Below are 22,947 nucleotides of genomic sequence, written 5' to 3'. Positions count from 1 at the left end.
AGTGCAGTGTTGAAGACTCACACTATTATTGTGTGGGATTCAATGTGTCTTTTGAACTTTAGTTTCTTATCTGAATGTGGGTGCCCTTGTATTTGGGGCATAGATCTTTAGAACTGAGTCTTTCTCTTGGTGGGTTTTCTCTTTGATAAACATGAAGTGTCTTTCCTCATCATGCTATATAACTTTTGGTTGAAAGTCTATTTTATTGGATAGTTGGATAGCAGCTCCAGCTTGTTTCTTGGGACCATTTGCTTGGAAGACATTTTTCTGTCCTTTTACTCTCAGATAGAGTCTGTCTTTGTTATTAAGGTATGCTTCTTGTATGCAACAAAATGTTAGATCTTGTGTGCAAATTCAGTCTGTTAGCGTATGCCTTTTTATATGAGTTGAGTATGTCTTTTTATAGGTGATTTGAGTACATTAATATTGAGAGATATTAAAGACAGATGATTGTTGGTTCCTGTTATATTTGTTTTTGTAGGTGGCTTTATGGGCTTGTGGTTCTTTCCTTTTGGCTTTGTTGTGAGTGGCTTAATATCCTGTGTTTTCTTTGGTGTGGTACCTTCCTTGTGTAGGACTTTTCCTTCTAGGATCCTCTGTAGGGCTGGATTGGTAGATAGATACTGTTTTAATTTGGTTTTGTCCTGGAATATTTTGATTTCTCCAATCTATGTTGATTGAGCATTTCTCTGGATATAGTAGCCTGGGCTGGCATTTGTGTTCTCTTAGAGTCTGCGTGACCTCTGACCAGGCACTTTTAGCCTTCATAGTCTCTGTTGAGAATTCTGGTATAATTCTGATAGGTCTCCCTTTGTGTGTTTCTTGGCCCTTTTTCCTTGTAGCTTTTAATATTCTTTCTTTGTTCTATGTGTTTAGTGTTTTCATTATTACGTGATGAGAGCATTTTTTGGAGGGGTCCCTTTTGTGTGTGTGTGGGGGGGGTGTTCTATAGGCTTCTTTTACTTTAACAGCCATCTCGGTCTTTAGGTTGGGGAAGTTTTCTACGATTTTGTTGAAGATGCTTTTGAGATCTTTTGAACTTGCAATCTTCATTCTCCTCTATTCCAATTATTCCTAGACTTGGTCTTTTCATTATGTCCTGAATTTCCTGGATGTTTTTATGTTGTTGTTTTGTTTTTTCTCGATACAGTGTTTATCTTTATAGTCCTGGTTGGCCTGGAACTCACTTTGTAGATTAAGGTGGCCAAAAACTCAGAAATCTGACTGCCTCTGCCCTCAAGTGCTGGGATTAAAGGCAAGCGCCATCACTGCCTGACTTCTTGGATGTATTGATTAGGAGTTTTTTATGTTTTGAATTTTCGTTGACTGTTGTGTCAGTATCTTCTACAGCTGAGATTCTCTCTTCTATCTCCTGTAGTTTTTTGTTTGTCGATGAGTAATGCCTGACTTCTTTCCTAGGTTTTCCATTCCCAGGTTTGTGTTTTCTTTATTGTTTCTACTTCCAGTTTTAGGTCTTGGAGTGCTTTCTGCAGTTCCTTTACCTGTTTGATTGTGTTTTTCTGTATTTCTTTTGTTTTTTTGTTTTTTTGTTTTTTTTCGAGACAGGGTTTCTCTGTATAGCCCTGGCTGTCCTGGAACTCACTTTGAGAAGCAGGCTGTCCTGGAACTCAGAAATCCGCCTGCCTCTGCCTCCGGAGTGCTGGGATTAAAGGCGTGACCCACCATGCCCGGCTTTCCTGCATTTCTTTAAGGGATTTATTGTTTCCTTTTTACGGGCTTTTACCTGTTTATCTGTGTTTTCCTGTATTTCTTTCAGTAAGTTATTTGTATCCTCCTTGAAGAAATCAATTATCTTCATGAGTTAGGATTTAGGTCAGCTTCATGATTTTCAGGTGTGTTGGTGTATTCAGGGCTTGTCTTGGTGGGAGGACTGGGTTCTGATGATGTTCACCGACTACATTGGCTTCTGTTCCTTATGGTCTTGTACTTACCTCTCCCCATCTGTTTCATCCCTGGTGTCTGTCTGTAGTCTGCTCTTTTGTTCCTGGGTCACTTCAGGTCTCCTGGTAGGCCTAGCTATAGCAGACCTCCTGTGATGCCTTCCAACTGGGGGGTGGGGGTTGGGTTCAGAAGGGCAGAGAAGCTCCAGATTTATTGCACTGGCTGCAGTAGATCTCCTGGGAGGACATCAAAGTTTTGGTTCTTCAGAAGAGCAGTCAAGCTGTTGTCCTGTGGGAAGCTGTTGTCCAGGGGGGCCTGTGGACTGTGGTTTCATTTTCTCTGTGTGCAGCAGAACTCCAGGGAGGCTTTCAGTCTGTTGGGTCAGTTGACCTGCATGCCACAGAGCCCCCAGGAGGTCTTCAGACTGTGGTTGGTTGTCCAGTTGCCTTGTGTACAGAGGAACCCCTGGGATGCCTTCAAATTGTGTTGTCTTCAGGGGAGTACACAAGCTGGTGATCAGTTGCTCAATTGTCCTGTGTGCAGCAGATCTCCTGGGAGGTCTCTGGCTGTGGTGTCAGAGGCTTAAGTGAAGCAGATCTCCTGGGATGCCTCAGGATATGGTACCTTCAGGAGAGCAGACTAGCTAGCAGTCAGTCTGTCCAGGCAGAAATCACCAAGCGAAGAGTAGATTTTTTTTTTTCTTAATTAATCTTTGAATTGTGTGTTGAGTGTTTCCCTCCCTGGGAAGACATACTGATTCTAGAACAGCTGGATTTTCAGCCTTTCTGGCACATTTTTCTGACAGGAGGTATATTGTTCACAGGACCCTGATCCCAGTCTGTTGTTTCCCAGGGCAATGGCCTTGCTTTCCTCTTGATTAAAGTTTCTGTATTCTGTATGTTAAAGGGTAGTAGCACAAAAGAGTTTTTTTTTTTTTAAAGATTTATTTATTTATTATATGTAAGTACACTGTAGCTGTCTTCAGACACTCCAGAAGAGGGAGTCAGATCTCGTTACGGATGGTTGTGAGCCACCATGTGGTTGCTGGGATTTGAACTCCTGACCTTCGGAAGAGCAGTCGGGTGCTCTTACCCGCTGAGCCATCTCACCAGCCCCACAAAAGAGTTTTAATATTACCCATTTGGCTCCTGGAATGAACTGTGCGTTGCAGTAACAGGGAAAGGATTTGCATGAAATATTGCTTCTGCCCTCAGAACAGAACAAGAGGAGCAATGTCCTGTGTACAGTGCACAGTGAAGCAGAGTAGGCAATAGCTAGATCTCAGACTAACTCAAATTTAAGGCACTCAACTGAAGGGCTCACCAATATGAAGAAGGAACTGAGTTGCAAGGTTGGGTGATTTTGTGATTTCCTAGCCTATGTTAATTTGTACATTTTAATATAAGCACACAAAACTGGTGGGTGTACAATTTGAAGTATTGAGGTTGATCCAATGAATACTGAATTTCCAGTTAGGGTACTGTCCTATGTGGATGTGAGAGATGCTCATTGACATGGTTAAGTCAGATTTTTGAGACACAGGACACTCATTAGGTACAGCTGTGTGTGTCAGGTTACAGGACTCAGCAACTACCAGTCCACACAGGGGCAAGATCAAAAAGTATTTTATTAATGCCATTACCTCTGCCATGGAATGGCCTGTTCTTTGTCAGTGCCAGTATACCTGTGTGCTATATATCTTCCCCCAAGTCCATTTCTGGTATTAATTTATAATTTTCATTTTTTAAAGAACCACACCCTGACTTTTTGAATTCTCCAAAATTTCCCAATCAATAATTTTTCAATTTTTCCCAATTGTCTTGTTTATTTTTTTATAAAGCTTTATTTATTTATTACATGTAAGTACACTGTAGCTGTCTTCAGACACTCCAGAAGAGGGGGTCAGATCTCGTTATGGATGGTTGTGAGCCACCATGTGGTTGCTGGGATTTGAACTCGGGACCTTTGGAAGAGCAGTCAGGTGCTCTTACCCACTGAGCCATCTCACCAGCCCTGTTTTGCTTATTTGTCTTTATTTATAGCAGCATCTTCTGTAGCTCAGATTTGACTTATCCTGTATAATAGAGAATTACTTTGGAAACTCAATCTTGACTCTGCCACCCAGTTCCTGAAAGATAGACCTGAAACACACTCCAGGATGTGCCATGACTGGTCGGTCAATGAAAAGGGAAAAATACCATGCATGAGTGTTTTCTGTGGTCTCTGTCCTTTTGGGGGTAATTACAAATAAAGAGGAGCCTTCTTAAGAATTTACTTCACTGACTTGTATGGAAGGGTGGATGTGGGGAGACCTGTCCTGTCTTAGTTACTTGATCAGTAAACCTCCAGTAGGGGAGATGCTAAGTTCCTGAGGCCCAGGTAGGTGGTCCAAGCTAATGAGGGACACCAGTGGGAGATAGCATGCAGGTTCTTCTAGGATTCTCCGCAGCCACATGCATTTGAGCTCTGAGGAAGACCACAGTCCTACCATGGAGAAGGTAAGGACAACTGACCCCAGACCAGGAAGAGCATGTTGGTAGAGCTCTCAGAGTTCAATCTGATGGAACTAGGATGGACTATGAGCGACACTGTTCTTTTCATACATGTGTTGATCTGGGTAGAGACACATGGCTTTCTTTCCTCCTTGAGAGTGAATTCCTTGGGGAGGGGAGGTTCTGCAGTTGTCACCATTGGATGCTGTGGTGCTGATACCATCACTGTGCAGTGTGCACACAGAGGCTTTTGGTGTGCAGTTCGAGGACAGGTAGGGAAACTTGAGGTCTGGTTTGTAGAAGTTCTAAATCTTCTATTCCACACTTCAGTTTCATCGGATACATTTTACAAATAGTTTAGGAACTGGTAGAATGGAGGTGCTGATCATCTGTCAGCCTTACTTCATTAGAATCCTTTTAACTTTCTACTCCTACCAGTCCCAATGGCATGATGCAGGCAAATTCAGCTCCATGGTACAAAGAGAGTTTCTGTGATACAGAGGTGTTTGATGTGTTCATTGTGTTGAGCTATCAATAGGGCAGATTCTGCATTTTGTTTCATAAGTCATGTGACAGGAAGCAGTCTGTATAGGGGATGGATTCCCAAGTGGGCCAGTCTCTGGATGGTCTTTCCCTCAGTCTCTGATCCATACTTTGTCCCCTTCTTTCCTTTGGACAGGAGCCATTCTGGGTTAGGAATTTGAAGATGAGTGGGTGGTCTCAGGCTCCTACTGGGGGCCTTGCCTAACCACAGGATATGGTCTCTAATGGTTCTCCCTCCTTTGTTGGGCATTTCAACTACTCTCATCCCTCTTAGGTCCTGGGAGCCTTTTGCTTTCAAGCATCTTGGACTTGCTGGTCCCCAGATCCCCCTTCCCCATTGCTACACACCTGTGCTCAAATTCCTGACCCTCTGTATATCATCCCTCTCTCCTCCCATACTTGGTCCTGTCCCCTTTTTCCTCCCTTCCACTCCTCACTTCTTGCCAAGTCCCTCCACACTTTCCCTCCCATGAGTATTGTCTTCCCCCTGCTAAGAAGGACTGAAGCATTCACATTTTGGTGTTCCTTCTTCTAGCCCTTGATATGGTCTGTTAATTGTATCTTTGGTATGCCTAGCTTTTGAGCTAATATCTGCTTATCAGTGAGTGCATACCATGTGTGTCCTTTTTGACTGGGTTACCTCATTCAGGATGATATTGTCTATTTCCATCAATTTTTCTAAGAATTTCATGAAGTCATTGTTTTTAATACCTTAGTAGTACTCCATTGTGTAAATTATTCCACATTTTCTGTATCCAATCCTATGTTGAAGGACATCTGAGTTCTTTGCAGCTTCTGGCTGTTATAAATAAGGCTGCTATGAACATAATGGAACATGTGTCCTTGTTATATGTTGGAGCATCTTTTGGGTATATGCACAGAAGTGGTATAGCTGGGTTCTGAGGTAGTACTATGTCCAGTTTTCTAAAGAAACTCAAGACTGATTTCCAGAGTGGTTGTACCAGCTTGCAATTCCACCAACAATGGAGGAGTATTCCTCTTTTGCCAAATCCTCACCAACATCTGCTGTCACTTGAAATTTTGATCTTACCCATTCTGACTGGTGTGAGGTGGAATCTCAGAGTTGTTTTGATTTGCATTTCCATGATGACTAAGGATGTTGACTATTTCTTTAGGTGCTTCTCAGCCATTGAATATTCCTCAGTTGAGAATTCTTTGTTTAACTCTGGATCCTATTTTTAATAGGGTTAGTCGGTTCTCTGGCATCTAATTTCTTAAGTTCTTTATATATATAAGCCCTCTAGCAGATGTAGGGTTGGTAAAGATCTTTTCCCAATCTGTTGGTTGCCATTTTGTCCAATTGGCTATGTCCTTTGCCTTACATAAGCTTTGCAATTTTCTGAGGTGGCATTTGTCAATTCTTGGTCTTAGAGCATAAACCATTGTGTTCTGTTCAGGAAAATTTCCCCTGTGCCCATGTGTTTGAGGCTCTTCCCCCACTTTCTCTTCTATTAGATTCAGTGTATCTGGTTTTATGTGGCAGTCCTTGATCCAAGTGGACTTGAGCTTTGTACAAGGAGATAAGAATGGATCAACTTGCTTCCACTCTGGACAGGTGCCATGAGTGGACATTGGGTGTAAATTCCGAAGCCTGTCCCACAACACCCAGAGGAAGCACCACTCTCAAGTGCTCTAACACTTCCAGGATCATAGGATTAGAGGTGAGGAGCACAAAACACGTGCCCCAACACCTGCTGTTACTGGGACCATCGTTAACCAGGAACCCAGGAACTCGGCCAATATTTTCTTATGTCCAAGTGGAACTGCTAAACCACATATTCCCTTTTGGTAATATCTTATTAATGTTATAGTGTGAACTGGTGTACCTCAGATTCTGGAAGATGAATACAGAACTGTATTGTATGTATTACTCTCAAAAGAGTTTAAGTAAAGGGAGGGCTGGAGAGTTGGCTCAGCAGGTAAGAGCATTGACTGCTCTTCCAAAGATCCTGAGTTCAATTCTCAGCAACCACATGGTGGTTCACAACCATCTGAAATGGGATCTGATATCCTTTTCTGATGCTTATGAAGAAAGCTGCAGTGACATATACATAAAATAAATGAATAAATAAATAAATAAATAAAACCTGTTTTTTAAACTATGAACTTAAATAAAAGCACATAAGTTCATTGTATGTTTCTGGTTTGGTTGGTTAATTATGGCAGGAGATACAGGTCTTTGGCTGTCCTAGAACTCATTGTATACATCACACTGACATCCTACTCAATGTCTTCTGCCTATGTCTCCTGACTGCATTGTTTTGGTTTTTCTTTCTTTTCTTTTCTTTTTCTTTTCTCTTTTTAAAGATTTATTTATTTATTTATTATATGTAAGTACATTGTAGCTGTCTTCAGACACTCCAGAAGAGGGCATCAGATTTCCTTACGGATGTTTGTGATTCACCATGTGGTTGCTGGGATTTGAAATCAGGACCTTTGGAAGAACAGTCAGTGCTCTTAACCACTGAGCCATCTCAGCAGCTTCCTGGTTTGGTTTTTTGAGACAGGAATTTTCTGTGTAGCCCTGGCTGTCCTGGAACTCACTCTGTAGATCAGGTTTGTCTGTAACTCAGAAATTTGCCTGCCTCTGCCACCCAAGTGCTCAGATTAAAGGCATGAGCCACCATTCCTGGCTCTGACTGCATTGTTAAAGGCATAAGCCAGTAGACCCAGCATGCTTATTGATTTTTATATGTATTAATTGTTAATATTAATACAGTTTCTTTGGTGTGTACCAAACACTATTGTTCTTGTAGAGCTTGTCTCTGTATATGTGTAATTGATATTTTTAAAAAAGGCTACATCCTATTCAAAGGGCTGAGAAATGACAGGGGTGACAGGGCTAGAGAGATGCCTCAGCGCTTAAGAACACTGATTGTTCTTGCAGAGGTACTGAGTTTAATGCCCAGCAACCATATGGTGGCTCACAACCACCTGTAATAGGGATTCAATGCCCTCATCTTGAGTGTCTGAAGATAGCAACAGTTTACTCACATATGTGAAATACATAACTCTTAAAAAAAGAAAAAAAGAAATGACAGGGGCGAACCTTATTATTAAGTTTCCTTCTGACATGACTTGGTAGTTACAGTAGAACTTGGGTGTGAGTAAATAAGTTTTACAGGCCCCAGAATTATATGAACACATTGCCTATGAAGAATAGATGCCCGATGTTGTTTCTATTGTGCTTTCTTTTGTACACATTTATGGAATGCTCTAGAATGCAGTGACTTATGAGGACGTGCATGTGAACTTCACTCAAGAGGAGTGGGCTCTGCTGGATCCTTCTCAGAAGAAGCTCTACAAAGATGTCATGTTGGAGATCTACAGGAACCTCAGTGCTTTAGGTACATTTGTGAATTCCCTTCTCTGATTTAAAATTCCAGAAAACAGTTTTTTCTTTTGATGCACTTCTGTAGTTTCAATAAAAATGAAGGAAGGATTTGGTGAATAAATCATGCATGACTGTAAGGTTCACTGAAGATAGTAACTTACATTTTGCCAATTTTCAAGGCATGCATTTTCTGTTTTAGGCTTTAATTGGGAAGCCCAAAATATTGAAGAATATTGTCAAAGTTCTAGAAGACACAGAAGGTAATTTTCATGTGCAAGCTCATACAAATCTGCCTCTAAAGATATGTTAATGTGTGCTGAAAATTGATTAGAAAAGGAGCCGGGTAAATTAGCACAGCTTTAAATGTATTGATGATTGTTACATTCCAACTAAACTATCGTCTTTAATGTCATGTCTGATTTTTTGCAAGCCCTTCCTTTAAGAAAGAGGACAAGGAAACCATGCCTTAGTGTGTATCCCCATTTGAAACATAGCCCTAATAGCGCTACACAGTACAACTGCCAGTCTGTTTCTGCTTACTTTGGAAAAGCTACACAAATTGCATAGTTGATAAATGTATGTCCAAAATCTTCTAAGAAGCAAATAGTCTATATTTAAGCTGGTTGTACTCATTTATTAGCACTGTCGGTACCAAGTTTAGTTAGAAGGGCAGCTGTCTTAGTCAGGGTTTCTATTCCTGCACAAACATCATGACCAAGAAGCAAGTTGGGGAGGAAAGGTTTTATTCGGCTTACATTTCCATACTGCTGTTGATCACCAAAGGATGCAGAACTGGAACTCAAGCAGGTCAGGAAGCAGGAGCTGATGCAGAGGCCATGGAGGGATGGTCCTTACTGACTTGCTTCCCCTGGCTTGCTCAGCCTGCTCTCTTATAGAACCAAGACTACCAGCCCAGAGATGGTCCCACCCACAAGGGGCCTTTCCCCCTTGATCACTAATTGAGAAAATGCCTTACAGTTGGATCTCATGGAGGCATTTCCTCAACTGAAGCTCCTTTCTCTGTGATAACTCCAGCTGTGTCAAGTTGACACAAAACTAGCCAGTACAGCAGCATTTTGGAGGTGAGGAGGTTTTGCAGTAACCTTAATCCATATTTCACATGTCTACGAGAACAATGAGTCAAACCTTGTGAATCCAAAGTTCAACATTTTATTTATTGGACTTCCTTTCAAAAGTCGATGATATTTTATAATGGATACACACCATGTATACTGAACAGATATTCCAAAAAATATATCTGTCTGTCTTTCTCTCTCTCTCTTTCCCTCGCTTTCCTATAACTATTAGAAGATATATAGTGGGTTGAGGCTATATAGGAGACTTTTTGAACATAATACAAGTTAACAGTTAATTACATTTCCAAGTTTGATGGCAATACATCAGCAACCTCATTATGGAGAAAATTCTCTTGAGTCCTAGGGATGTAGAAATGCTCCTATTTCTCCTGGTTCACTTTGACCCACAGTACAGTAAAATTTGGAATACACTTAGTGCTTTCAAGCTCTGAATTCCTCCACTTTTCTTCAAGTACGGGAACAACCTTTTATAGAAAAAGAATATGTAAAACTGAGCCATGTAATCAATGTTCATACCTTCTCAGGTGTCTCTCACCATGAGAAACAACCCATAATGAAGGGGAACAGCATGAATGTAAGGAAAGGGATAAAAGGTCTGATGCCTCTTTACATTTAGACAAATAGTAACATTAAATCCTAGAGATGAAAGTATTCTGGGACTTCAGAGATGGCTCAGCAGTTAAGAGCACCAACTGCCCTTCTGAAGGTCCTGAGTTCAAATCTCAGCAACCACACGGTGGCTCACAACCATCCCTAGTGAGATCTGACTCCCTCTTCTGGAGTGTCAGAAGACGGGACAGCTACAGTGTACTTTCATATAGTAAGTAAAACAAACAAACAAACAGAAAAACAAGAAGAAAGTATTCATCCATGGGTAAAGCTTTCACATGTACCAATTCTCTTCTCAGGTGTGAAAGGAGTCAGAGTGCAGAGAAACCCTCTGAATATACTCAACGTGATAAAGCCTTTGCTTTACATGATCACAGTCATGCCCAAAGGCATGAAAGGGTTCATACAGAAAAGATCCCCTCTGAAGTTATTCACTGTGTCGAAGACTTTTTACCTTACACAAGTCTCCAAGTCGATCAAAGAACACTAACTGGACAGAAACCCTATGAATGTAATCAATGTGGTAAAGGATTTACAAGGCCCAGTCTTCTTAAAAACCATGAAAGAATACATACTGGAGAGAAACCCTACAAATGTAATCAATGTGATAAAGTCTTTTGCCATAAACAGAGTCTCCTAATACATATAAGGATACATACTGGAGAAAAACCCTACAAATGTAATCGATGTGATAAAGCCTTTTCCCATAAACAGAGTCTCCTAATACATATAAGGATACATACTGGAGAAAAACCCTTCAAATGTAATCAATGTGATAAAGCCTTTTCAACACACAGTTCTCTTCAAACTCATAGAAGAACACATACCGGAAGGAAACCCTTCAAATGTAATCAATGTGATAAAGCCTTTTCCCGTAAACATTGTGTGCAAACACATATAAGGATACATACTGGAGAAAAACCCTTCAAATGTAATCAGTGTGATAAAGCCTTTTCACAAGACAGTACTCTTCAAACTCATAGAAGAACACATACCGGAGAGAAACCCTTCAAATGTAATCAATGTGATAAAGCCTTTTCTGTTAAACATAGTCTCCAAACACATATAGGAATACATACTGGGGAAAAACCCTACAAATGTAATCAATGTGATAAAGCCTTTTCACAACACTTTCAACTCCAAAATCATATAAGAACACATACTAGAGAGATGCCTTACAAATGTAATCAATGTGACAAAGCCTTTTTACGACACAGAAATCTTCAGATTCATAGTAGAAAACATACTGGAGAGAAACCCTACAAATGCAATGAATGTGATAAAGCCTTTTCACAACCCAGTACTCTTCAAACTCATAGAAGAACACATACTGGAGAGAAACCCTACAAATGTAATGAATGTGATAAAGCCTTTTCACGACACAGTACTCTTCAAGTTCATAAAAGAACACATACCAGAGAGAAACCCTTCAAATGTAAGGAATGTGATTAAACTTTTTCCCACCATTATAATCTACAAAGTCATGAGAGAAGACATACTAGAGAGAAACCTTACAAGTTTATTCATTGTGTGTGTAAGTCTTTTCAAGACATGGTCATCTTTAAAAGAATAAAAGAATCCACATTGGAAAAAAAAGTTATGAAGGAAATGGATGTGAGCAACCTTTTTATAACGCCATCATTTCTGAATGTATAAGTGAACATACTGAAGAGAAAGACTGTGAATGTGATCATAGTCTTAATCGTCATGAACATATTTGTAGGGGCCAGAATCCTTCTGAGTATAAGCAATGTGGAAAAGTCTATGCCAAGCAGTTATCTCCTAATGCAGCAAGGAGCACATACAGGAGAGAGAGAGACAGAGAGAGATACAGAGAGACTGTATAAATATACACAATGTGGTAAACCTTTGCATATCACAGTTATCTTTGAATGCATAAAAGAGCACATGATATATCTCAGAATACATAAAAGAAGACACTGGAGAGAGAAACTGTGTGTGAATAATGTGGTAAGGCCTCTGCAGTTGACATTGACATTCATCTCATAATGTATAACTTAACATAGACTTGTAAGAAACCTCATAAAAATAAGGAATGTGGTAAAGCTTGTGTGTGGACCAGTCGTTTTTTCTTGAGAAAACTCCATGCTGCAGGGTAACCCTGTAAATGGAGCCACTGTGGAAATATTTGTACTTCACAATATCTGTATGTGTGAATAAACCTTTAGCATGTACTGGATCGGTTAAAGTTTGCATGTCACAATAATCTTTTAGGACTTTAAAGAACTCAAAAATAAGGCAATCTATGACTCTGACGGACATGGTTCCATCTTGGGCCAACCCATTTATATTAATTTACACAACATTATTTATTCTTGAGAAAACCTTTAGCAACTGTCAACTATCTGCTCAAGCATGATGATGTCTCTGTTTTGTTCCTACCTGGAAACTCATAGGGACAAAAGCTTTATGAGGTTCATTGATGAGGTAACTGGTTTAGAATTCACATTTCACTTTAAGTCCATGCAATAACTCATTCAGGTATGAAACACTGTTGGTGAGTATTAGTGCCTTTTTGTTGTTGTGATAAAATGTCTAAGGTATTGCAGTCCCAAACCAGGGTTTCCACCCCAGCCTTGGACATTTCTTTTCCAGGTAAAACACACACAACTTTTATATTTGTAATAAATCTTAATCAACACCCAATATTGGCTAATATCTGTCCTCTATGCTATCATGTCTATTTCCCAGCCAGTAATTTTGTCATGTAATTTTGCCTTATTTCATCTGGGCTATGCTTAACTCCACTTAGTCACCCCACATGGCCATTATCTTATTATTGACCTAACCTAAGACTGCTTTTTCTCTGTCTGCTTTCTTCTCCTTGTGGTTCTCCTCTGACCCCATGTCCAGTATCCCTAATCCCTGTCTATGTCTCTTCTGCCCAGCTACTGTCCAGCTATTGGTTATTGTCATCTCAAAAACCAGTCAGATGACACTTGAGAGCAAGGTCACACACCTTCTCTGGGGTCTGTGTGCAGATCTTGTCTTCTATGGAGCAATCATTTTTTAGTTTTCTGCTTTTAACATTACAGTACATAGCAAGAGACGAAACCCCAACATGAAGGCAATTTTTAGAAGCATTTAAATTTCATTAGAGTTCTAAAGGGATATAGGATCACCATGACATTGTCAGGGCAACAACAAGTGTCATTTGTGGCAGCTAAAGGAGGAGCTCAGAGCTCAAGTCCTCAACCTATAGCCTCAAAGAGAGAGTTAGAGCCAGGTGAGGTGTCACTCGCCTTTAATCCCAGCACTTGGGAGGCAGAGGTAGGCAAATTTTCTGAGTTCGAGGCCAACCTGGTCTGCAGAGTGAGTTCCAGCAGAGCCAGGGCTACACAGAGAAACCCTGTCTCCAAAGAACCAAAACAAAACAAAACAAACAAACAAACAAAAAAATACAGAGAGAAAGAGTGTGTGTGTTAGGACTAGACATGATTTGAGAAAGTAAACTCTGAAATTCAACCTCAGTGACATATTTTCTCCAGCAGGTAGACATTTCCTACATCTCCCCACATGACACTACTAACTGAGAAGTATTGATTTCTCTGCCATCAATCCTCTATGCTTGCTTTTTGTTATATAAGCCAAGTCATGATGAAGAAAAACTGTGGATAAGCATTAGATGCCACAAACCTTGGGTTATAGTAGTCAATGCTTATACAAGAATATCATGACTAAAATTTTCTTTGCTCACCAAGTTCATTTAATTTTATTTATGGGGTTTGTCTGCATCTTTGGGTGAGTATGTGCGTGTCTATGCTGATTTCTTTTTTGTTTGTTTGGGTTTTTTTTTGTTTTTGTTTTTTTTGAGACAGGGTTTCTCTGTATACTCCTGGCTGTCCTGGAACTCACTTTGTAGACCAGGCTGGCCTCGAACTCAGAAATCTGCCTGCTTCTGCCCCCTGAGTGATGGGATTAAAGGCGTGTGCCACCACGCCCAGCTCTATGCTGATTTGTAAGATTATTAAGTTGTTGTATCTTCTTATGGCAAAAGATACAGGATGATGTCCAAACCTGACCTTGTCCCTGGGAATGAATTTTTCTTAATTAGTTTGCCATGTCTCTAACCATCTAAATAATTAAAGTGTTATATATCATCATGATGTCAGGAAATAGAAAAAAAATCTTATACAAGAGAAAAACCCTTTCCATGTTGATGACCTTGTTATAGCCTGTAACATCACAGATGTTTTCCATATCAAGGAAAATATCCTGTTTCTCATCTTCGCCACCAGAGCCTAGAAGGAAGTAAATTATTTCCCATGGTCACTCGAGTGTAGTAGTAGAGATCACCAATTGTGGTGGTTTTATTTTCAAACATTTGAAATACATATTAACGTTTGTTCTATGTCTTTCAAATCAATTTACAGATGTTTATTATGCGATCCTTGACTTCCTTCTGTGATCTGTTCAGCTTTAATTCCACTTTTCTTGTTGATAGGTACTCTTCTACTACAATGAAATGAGTTGGATACTTATCTTCTAAGTGGTCCATTGTTTATATAAATATGAGGGCAGTGAGATCATATATTTCCAGTAAGGTTGCTGGTGAAAGCATAGTGGGCGTGGCTTTGTGTTTCATTTTCTCACAAAATCATTTGAGAGTTGAGAGCATCCTAGCTTTGGTGTCAGTCATTAGTCAGGGCTATCTTTTACTCTTGATAGTCATGTGTCAGCCTTCTGAGTACAAGTCCAAAAATAGAACATGTATACTCCGTGGGTCCTGTTTTGTCAACACGCTTTAATAATATTAAAATTAAAGTGCTTAATAGATGAAAATAGAACAACAATACGTTAGGTATACACCCAAAGCATCCTATTTATCTCTCTCATAGAGATGTAAGAATGTTGAGTAGTCAGCAATCAAGTATGTATCTCACACATAGGTGGGCATGTGGTTGCCATATAACACTTTTTTTTTTTGGCTTAATGAGGCTGACTGGTTCAGCCTAGCTGGTTAGAGTAGTTAGGACAAAGTCCCTAGTCCTAACACTATTAACAGAAGTCTCCCATCCTATGTAGCTCTCCTACCTAAAAGCCACTCTCTGTGAACTAAGAACAATAGTATTTTGGTTTATGGTGGCATCTGTTATAATTCACCAAAACTAGGGTAGAGTTCAATTTTTTTTCTACAGATGATAAAACTAGGGTCACACAGTTAAGTTGCTTCTGAATATACTTAATTGGAACTGTTCATCTTTCACATGCTATAATTCTAATGCATTAGTAATTGAAGTGGAAGCCACCTAAACAAGGTATGGTTGCACATGCCTATATTCATGGTACTTACAGAGTGAGGACACCAGGATTTGACAGTCATCCAAATTAAAAGTGGTCAACAGGGTGTGTTGCAAGGTCCAGAGAGCCAAGGCAGACTGATTGTCTCAGGACAGTAGCCATAATCTTCCCTGCAGCTCCAGACGTTCGGGGTCATGACACCAGTAAGTGTTATCTGAGATGTTTACCACTGTAAGTTTTATTCTTCATGGTTTTGGGGCAAGATATCCTAGGTCACTTCAGGGTCAGATTCTCCCACAAGTGAAAAAAATCCTCATGCTGGGATGAGCTTCCTCATGGCATATACAATGCAAAGTATTCATACCTGAAAAAACAAATACCGTCAAAGGAATGCACATAGCAGGTTTTCTTCATGTATTTGTGAATTTATCATCCTTAACAAAGAAGATATTGGAACACATTTGGGAATGAATAAAGAATAGAAAATGAAGCAGAAAATAATGCAATATTTTTACTTAACATGTACAAAAGTACAATTTAAATATGCACCTTACCAGATAGACAGCCTAGCAGTTGACATAAACTGGATATTGTTTCAATAGACAGGGATCCCATTCCCCAAACCACCTGGTTGCTAACTATTGCAAAGTATTTGCTGTTGCCATCTGGTCTCAGTAAATACAGAGCCCAGACACATGCATGCAAAATAAAATTAAAATACATATAAAATAAAATTTAAAAAGTGTAGCTCAAAAAACTGGAATTCTCCACACTGAAGTAATGGCCTTGAGATAGACAGCAGTCGGGCTAGTTGGAATGTAACTCTTTCTTCTCCTGCATTGATGCGTCCATTGCCTTCCTCTGAACCAGCTTGCTCAGGAGGAAAAGCTGCTTTTCTTTGAGGTTAGAGTAGCTCTGCAGAATTGTTCATGTAAGAGCAGCAACCACAGTACTGTTAGGTGACTTTTCCAATATTCTATATTTGTGTTTTGTGTCCCTTGTATGTGTGACAATTGTGGCATTGATAGTTCTTTTAACTCAATCTTTGAAATCCTCCTTCATGATTAAAATGTGCACTTGAGTTATAAATCCCCATGTGCCTCAGTGGCTAGACTTGCAGACTCCTTTCCCTATTGCTGTGGTTCAAAGGATGACCTGGGTCCTAAAACTTAAAAAGAATTGAAATGGTAGCATATGTGAAATGCAAAATCTGTTCTTGGCTGGTTTTTCTTTGAGCTGAATACACACTCTTTGTAAAGAGATTTTTCAAAATAATCATTTACTTTTGTGCAGTGATTTCCTTATCAAACACATCAGTGCTAGAGCAGCTGTACCTCCAGCCTAGACAGAGGTTTCTGAGAAAAACTCTCCCACTTACACTCAGGTGGCCTTGCTCTCAGTTCTTGCTCCTGAGGGCAATAACATATTGTCTTCTTGATTCAGCTAGCCAAATGGTTAAATGAACTGCCTGCAGCACCACTCAGTTTTAAATGACCTGTTCGAGCCATGTAGTCAACTTTCCACTGCAGTAAGGGGGAAAGGATTTGCATGTGCAGCATGGCTTCTGCCTTCAGACCAGAGTAGGAGGACAGGATTCTTGTGTGATTCACGGAAAGACATTGGGCACACAAACAACTCTTAGTATCACCATTATGTAGAAGTCCCTGGTTATGCCAGGGTGAGTGAACTTGTAGTTCCCCAGCATTTATTAATTCATGTCATGTGAGTGAAAGCAGATCAGACTGGTGGGCGTGCACATTGGGATGATTAGCTTGGTCTGATGAATATTGAATTTCCGACTAGATGTCAATATTGCCCATATGTCCAATCCACTTGCAAATTTACTTCAGCTCTGAGGGCTGAGAAATGGGCCATTGATTTCACTGCATGTGTTAAGTTACATAACTCAGCAGCTAACATTGCTCATAGCGGTGAGGTAAAAGCCCATCTTCTTGACAGCATTCCCTCTGCCAGGGAATGCTCTCCTTTTTTTGAAAATTGATGGAGATATGTGGGAACTTTTCAATGATATTTATCTTTTTAAAGAGTTAATACTTGATTTCAGTTATTTATTTGTTTCTTTCTTTCTTTGTTTGTTTGTTTTTTCCAGACTGGATTTCTCTGTGTAGCCCAGGCTGTCCTGGAACTCACTCTGTAGACCACACTGGCCTTGAACTCAGAAATCCACCTGCCTCTGCCTCCCAAGTGCTGGGATTAAAGGCATACACCACCACCGCCCGTAATTTCAGTTATTGAATGTGATTTCCTTTAAATGCATCGCTGCTATTGTCTCTTAATTGTTTTCATTCTCCAATACTTCCCAGTCATTAAAAATTCCTTTTCATTTTTAAAGAGTGCTGTAGATTATTTATTTCTGTTTAGAGCATTATTTTCTGTACCATAGGCTGGCTCATACTCTGTAATTTAGAATTAATTCGAACTACCATTCCTGTCTTTGCTGCCACAAAGTTGGATGTCAGTCCTGCACCTCTCCCAGCCTGGGTCTTGACTGTGCATTGAAAGGAAAGATAGGCCAGTGAATGGTTGCCATCCAACTTCTGTTTTCTGTTGGGACTGTCCAATGAAGCTACACATGTGCAAGAATTGAATTTTGTGACCAACTTTGAAATATGTTTTGTCACAGCCCAGAAAGCTTCAGGATAAAAGAAGTTGATAAGATCTCTGCTTTGACAGTACTTAAGATTCGCATTGAGGTAATCAATTTTAGATGATTGATAACTGTCCTGCTGACCCATTTTTCTATCCAACCCCAGGTAATCAAGAATCTGGATAAAAAGCTGAACTTGATAAAATGTCAAATTACTGTAGTTACACTAGTTCTACCAAGAATAATATCTAGGTAATGATTGTGTTCCTACCGAATGAGACATTTTTTCCCCCATGTTTTAAGATGATCCTCCTGAGGGCTGGCGATATAACTCAGTGGATAAGAGCACTGCCTGCTCTTCTGAATATCCTGAGTTCAAATCCCAGCAACTACATGGTGGCTCACAACCACGCGAAATGAGATCTAATCTAATGAGATCTTCTGGTGCGTCTGCAGTCAGCTACAGTGTACTTAGATATAATAATAAATAAATCTTAAAAATAAAAAATCCTCCTGAGACACTAGGCCTACTCACTTTGTAGACCAGGCTGGCCTCGAACTCAGAAATCTGCTTGCCACTGCCTCCCGAGTGCTGGGATTAAAGGCGTGTGCCACCACGCCCGGCTATCCAGGAGCTTTTGATTCCACAGGAAAAATACTTTGATCTAGGACACAGCTTCTGGTGGCAGCTTGCATACATAAAGGATAATGAAGATGGTAACTTTCTCTTTTCCTGCTTGCCATATCTTGTAAGAGAGATCACTTTATTTTTCTAGCATTAGAGATTCTGTCTTTGGAATTCTGGCATATGCTGCGGACCAACTGTGACATACTAATACTACTGTATTCTTCAACTTTTCATTGGTATATGGTATTTGTTTTACTAGTTGGACCACATTCTGTGAGCCATTCTTTTCTTTTTTTAAGATTTATCTATTTATTATATGTAAGTACACTGTAGCTGTTTTCAGACAGTTTATCTGTCTTTCTGGCCTCAGATGCTCTGGCCCTGCTTGCTCTGGCCCACAGATTTATTTATTTATTTTATCTAAATACACTGTAGCTGTCTTCAGACACCCCAGAGGAGGGCATCAGATTACATTACAGATGGTTGTGAGCCACCTTGTGGTTGCTGGGATTTGAATTCAGGACCTTCAGAAGAACAGTCAGTGGCTCTTACCTGCTGAGCAATGTCTCCAGCCCTGCTGTGAGCCATTCTTACAAATCCACTATCTGCATGCATAGAGAGATCCATGCTATAAGTTCTGTTCCCATGGAAAACCTTTACTAATACAGATATGTTTTTTCACCTTCCCATGTAGGAAGACGTGCTGGCTAACAATAGTGCTTCATAGTGATTGGCATCCATCCCCTGCTTTTCTCCAAGGGTTGTCTGGAATCTCATGTTCAAAGGGCAAAATAAACCTCATTTCTGGAGAATCATAATGAAAGGGAGAGATAAACTCCATTTATCTCCTTTAAGGAGCCCATTTGTCTCCATTTGGATGACAGGGCCTGTTTTTTAAAACAGCCATGAAGCACCAGCTTCAGGAACACGCCACAGTAACAGAAAGAAAGTCATAAGATACCAGCTCTAGGAACAGTTCTTAAATCCAGAACAAATTTATAACCCACAGAGACCAGCCCAAAAAACAAGGGGTGATATCCTCTCTCAGAATGGGCCATCTGCACTGGGCAGCCCTGTTTCATCATGTGGTTAGAAGTCCATGACAGAGGCATGCAGACAACTGACAACCTGTGACCCCCTAGCATCCACCAATGAAAATTTTGATACCCTAGATTGTTTCCCTCGTTCTGAATAAAAAAGCTTTCATGCCTTTGTCTGAGGTCGCTAATTCAATGAATGATTGACCCCTGTATGATGATTGTTTTTGCACAGTAAGCCCTATTTGTTTTTGCATAGTATCTGAGTCTGGGGTCTTCCTTCAGTGATTTTCAGACACATACATTATGTAGCAGATGAATATTACCTACAGTTTTACTGGTGGAAGTGTGAAATCAGAGAATCACATATCATATTCTGTGTCCTAAAATCTCTAACAATTTTTAATATCCTCAGAATCATTCTGCGAATGGGTCATATAATGACTAAAGGATTTTTGAAGCTCTCCATATTTATTCAAGGAGGTTTAGCATGAGAAGAGGAGGGGGAGGAGCAAGTAGAAAAGAAGACGAAAAATAAGAGAAAGAACAAGAAGGAGACCAAGAAGAAGATGAAAAGAAGGGAGAGCATGAGAAGAAGAAATAGAACAGAAAGAGGAGGTGCAACCGTATGAAGAGAAGGTGGAGGAGAAGGGAGGAGGAGGAGCTGGGGTGGGGGAAGAAATCCTTGCTTAGTGTTGGAAGACAGAAAGGTAGGCTATTGAAAGTTAGGCAAAAGTGATACTGAAAGGCAAAACTTGCCATTCTGATAATGGGTCAGCTCCTGCACAAGAAAGCTGGGCCAGGAAACCTAATGTTGCTGTGTGTCCTTCAGCACAGTCTAACCCTAAGGAAGGTGCTAGTGTCACTCAAGATTCACTGGCCAATCAGAAACACCAGGAAGACCCTCCAGTCAGAAGAGGAGGAGGGTTCTTCCATATGCTTTGTTCCATTCACCTCCATTGCTGAGCAGGCTTTTGCAGTTGGTGCGATGTGCTTTGACTTCTATTGCTGAGTGCCTTAGGCAAATGGCAGCCGTGACCACTGCCCCCTAGCCTGAATTCCTAGTGGACTGAGAAGTGGGAGATGAGATGGTGACTCTCCCCTGGGCGGAGTAGAAACCAGCAGCCTTCTGTCAGGTTCCTAATAACTTTTTTATGGGAGCTTGATCTACAAAAACATTTGGAACACGGGATTTCCTGTAGAAACATCCTTTTAAAAAAATGTTTTATTTCTTATTCATTTTTTACACTCCATATTCTATTCCGTGCCCTTCCCCATCCATCTTCTGAGTGCTCCACGTTCCACACTTCCTCCCCACCCCACCCCACCCCATCTACATGTGGATGCTTCCATCGTCAAACCCACCTGAACTCTAAACACCTAGTCTCTTGAGGGTTAGGTGTATCATCTCTGAATGAACACAGAACCGGAAGTCCTCTACTGGATGTGTGTTGGGGGCCTCATATCAGCTGATATATGTTGTCTGTTTGAGGGTCCAGTGTTTGAAAGATCTCGGGGGTCCAGATTAATTGAGACTACTGGTCTTCCTACAGGATCGCCCTTCTCCTCAAGTTCTTTCAGCCTTCCCTAATTCAACAACAGGGGTCAGCTGCTTCTGCCCGTTGCTTGGGTATAAATAGCTGCATCTGACTCTTTCAGCTGCTTGTTGGGTCTTTCAGGGGTCATTCATGATCTCTTTTTGTGAGCTTTACATAGCCCCAGTAATAGTGTCAGGCTTTGGAACCGCCCCTTGCGCTGGATCCCACTTTGGGCCTGTCGCTAGACCTTCTTCTCCTCAGGCTCCTCTCCATTTCCATCCCTGTAATTCTTTTCGACAGAAACAATTATGGGACAGAGATTTGACTGTGGAATGACAACCCCATCCTTCATTTGATGTCCTGTCTTCCAGCTGGAGGTGGGCTCTATAAGTTCCCTCTGCCTACTGTCAGGCATTTCATCAAAGGTCCCTCCCTATGAGTCTTGGTAATCTCTCACTTCCCAAGTCTCTGGTGCATTCTGGGGGGGGGGGAGGTCCCCCCCACCTCCTATTTCCTGAGGTTGCCTGTTTACATTCATTCTGCTGGCCCTCAAGTCTTCAGTCCTTTTCTCTCACCCAATACCAGATCAGGTTCCCCTCTACCTCCCACTGCCCCCCAACCCTGTCCACTTTCCCTCTCAAGTTGCTCCCTCCCTCCTCACTTGTGATTGTTTGCTTTCTTCTCTCTCCCAAGTGGGAATGAGGCATCCTCACTTGGTCACTTCAGCTTGTTGAGCGTTTTCAATTCTGTGGAATGTGTCTTGTTTATTCTGTATAGGTTTTTGTTTCTTTTTCTTTTTCTTTCTTTTTGGCTAATATCCAGTTTTTCTGTTTAAGATTTATTTATTTATTTATTTATTTATTCATTTACTTATATGTAAGTACACTGCAGTTATCCTCAGATACTCCAGAAGAGGACATCAGATTTCATTACAGATGGTTGTGAGCCACCATGTGGTTGCTGGGATTTGAACTTGGGACCTTAGGAAGAGTAGTAGGTGCTCTTAACCACTGAGCCATCTCGCCAGCCCCTAATATCCAGTTATTAATGAGTACATACCATGCATGTCCTTTTGGGTGTGAATTACCTCACTCAGAATGATATTTTCTAGATTCATCCATTTGCCTGCAAACTCAGGATGTCCTAGTTCTTAATAGCTGAGTAGTATTCCATTGTGTAAATGAACCACCTTTTCTGTATCCATTCTTCTGTCATGGGACATCTAGGTTGTTTCCAGCTTCTGGCTATCACAAATAAGACAGCTATGAACATAGTGGAACACCTGCCCCTTTGGCATCTTTTGGGTATATTCCCAAGAGTGTTATAGCTGGGTCTTCAGGTAGATCTATTTCCAATTTTCTGAGGAACCTCCAGATTGATTTCCAGAGTGGTTGTACCAGTTTGCCATCTCACCAACAATGGAGGAATGTTCCTCTTTATCCATGTCCTCTCCAATATGTGTTGTCACCTGAGGTTTTGATCTTACCCATTCTGACTGGTGTACGGTGAAATCTCGGGTTCCTTTTGGCACCTCTCTGATCACTAAGTACTTTGAACATTTCTTTAGGTGTTTCTCAGCCATTCGAGATAACTCAGTTGTGAATTCTTGGTTTAGTTCTATACCCCATATTTTGATTGGGTTGTTTGGTTTTTTGGTAATTATCTCCTTGAGTTTGTTATATATTTTAGATATTATCCCTCTATTAGATGTGGGGTTAGTGAAGATTATTTCTCAATTAGTAGTTTTCTGATTTGTCTTATCGACTATGTCCTTTGCCTTTCCAAAGCTTTCCAGTTTTATGAGGTACCATTTATCAATTCTTGGTCTTAGAGCATGAGCCATAGGAGTTCTGTTTAGGAAAATTTCCCCTGTGCC

The 22,947-nt window shown here is 40.6% G+C and overlaps 1 protein-coding gene across 5 annotated transcripts in view; it reads left to right on the top strand.

Moving 5' to 3' along the window:
- 6720489N17Rik (RIKEN cDNA 6720489N17 gene) overlaps positions 1-17,612 on the top strand; it is a 40,192-nt gene extending 22,580 nt beyond the window's left edge. For 2 of the 5 annotated variants that reach the window (XM_017315472.2, XM_030247221.1), the window contains exons 2-4: positions 8,179-8,305; positions 8,492-8,552; positions 10,298-17,612. In XM_017315472.2, coding sequence (XP_017170961.1) covers positions 8,179-8,305; positions 8,492-8,552; positions 10,298-11,450 — 1,341 coding nt within the window. In that variant the 3' untranslated portion in view covers positions 11,451-17,612. The remainder of the gene's footprint in view (positions 1-8,178; positions 8,306-8,491; positions 8,553-10,297) is intronic. The other 3 variants (NM_173381.1, NM_001324406.1, XM_017315473.2) reach the window with 2 other exon arrangements.
- The last annotated feature ends 5,335 nt before the right edge of the window (positions 17,613-22,947 follow it).

This window comes from Mus musculus, chromosome 13, assembly GCF_000001635.26.
Source record: "Mus musculus strain C57BL/6J chromosome 13, GRCm38.p6 C57BL/6J".
Classification (NCBI taxonomy): Eukaryota; Metazoa; Chordata; class Mammalia; order Rodentia; family Muridae; genus Mus; species Mus musculus.
Note: the sequence above shows the minus strand (reverse complement) of the source record. Positions and strands in the feature narration are given on the sequence as shown.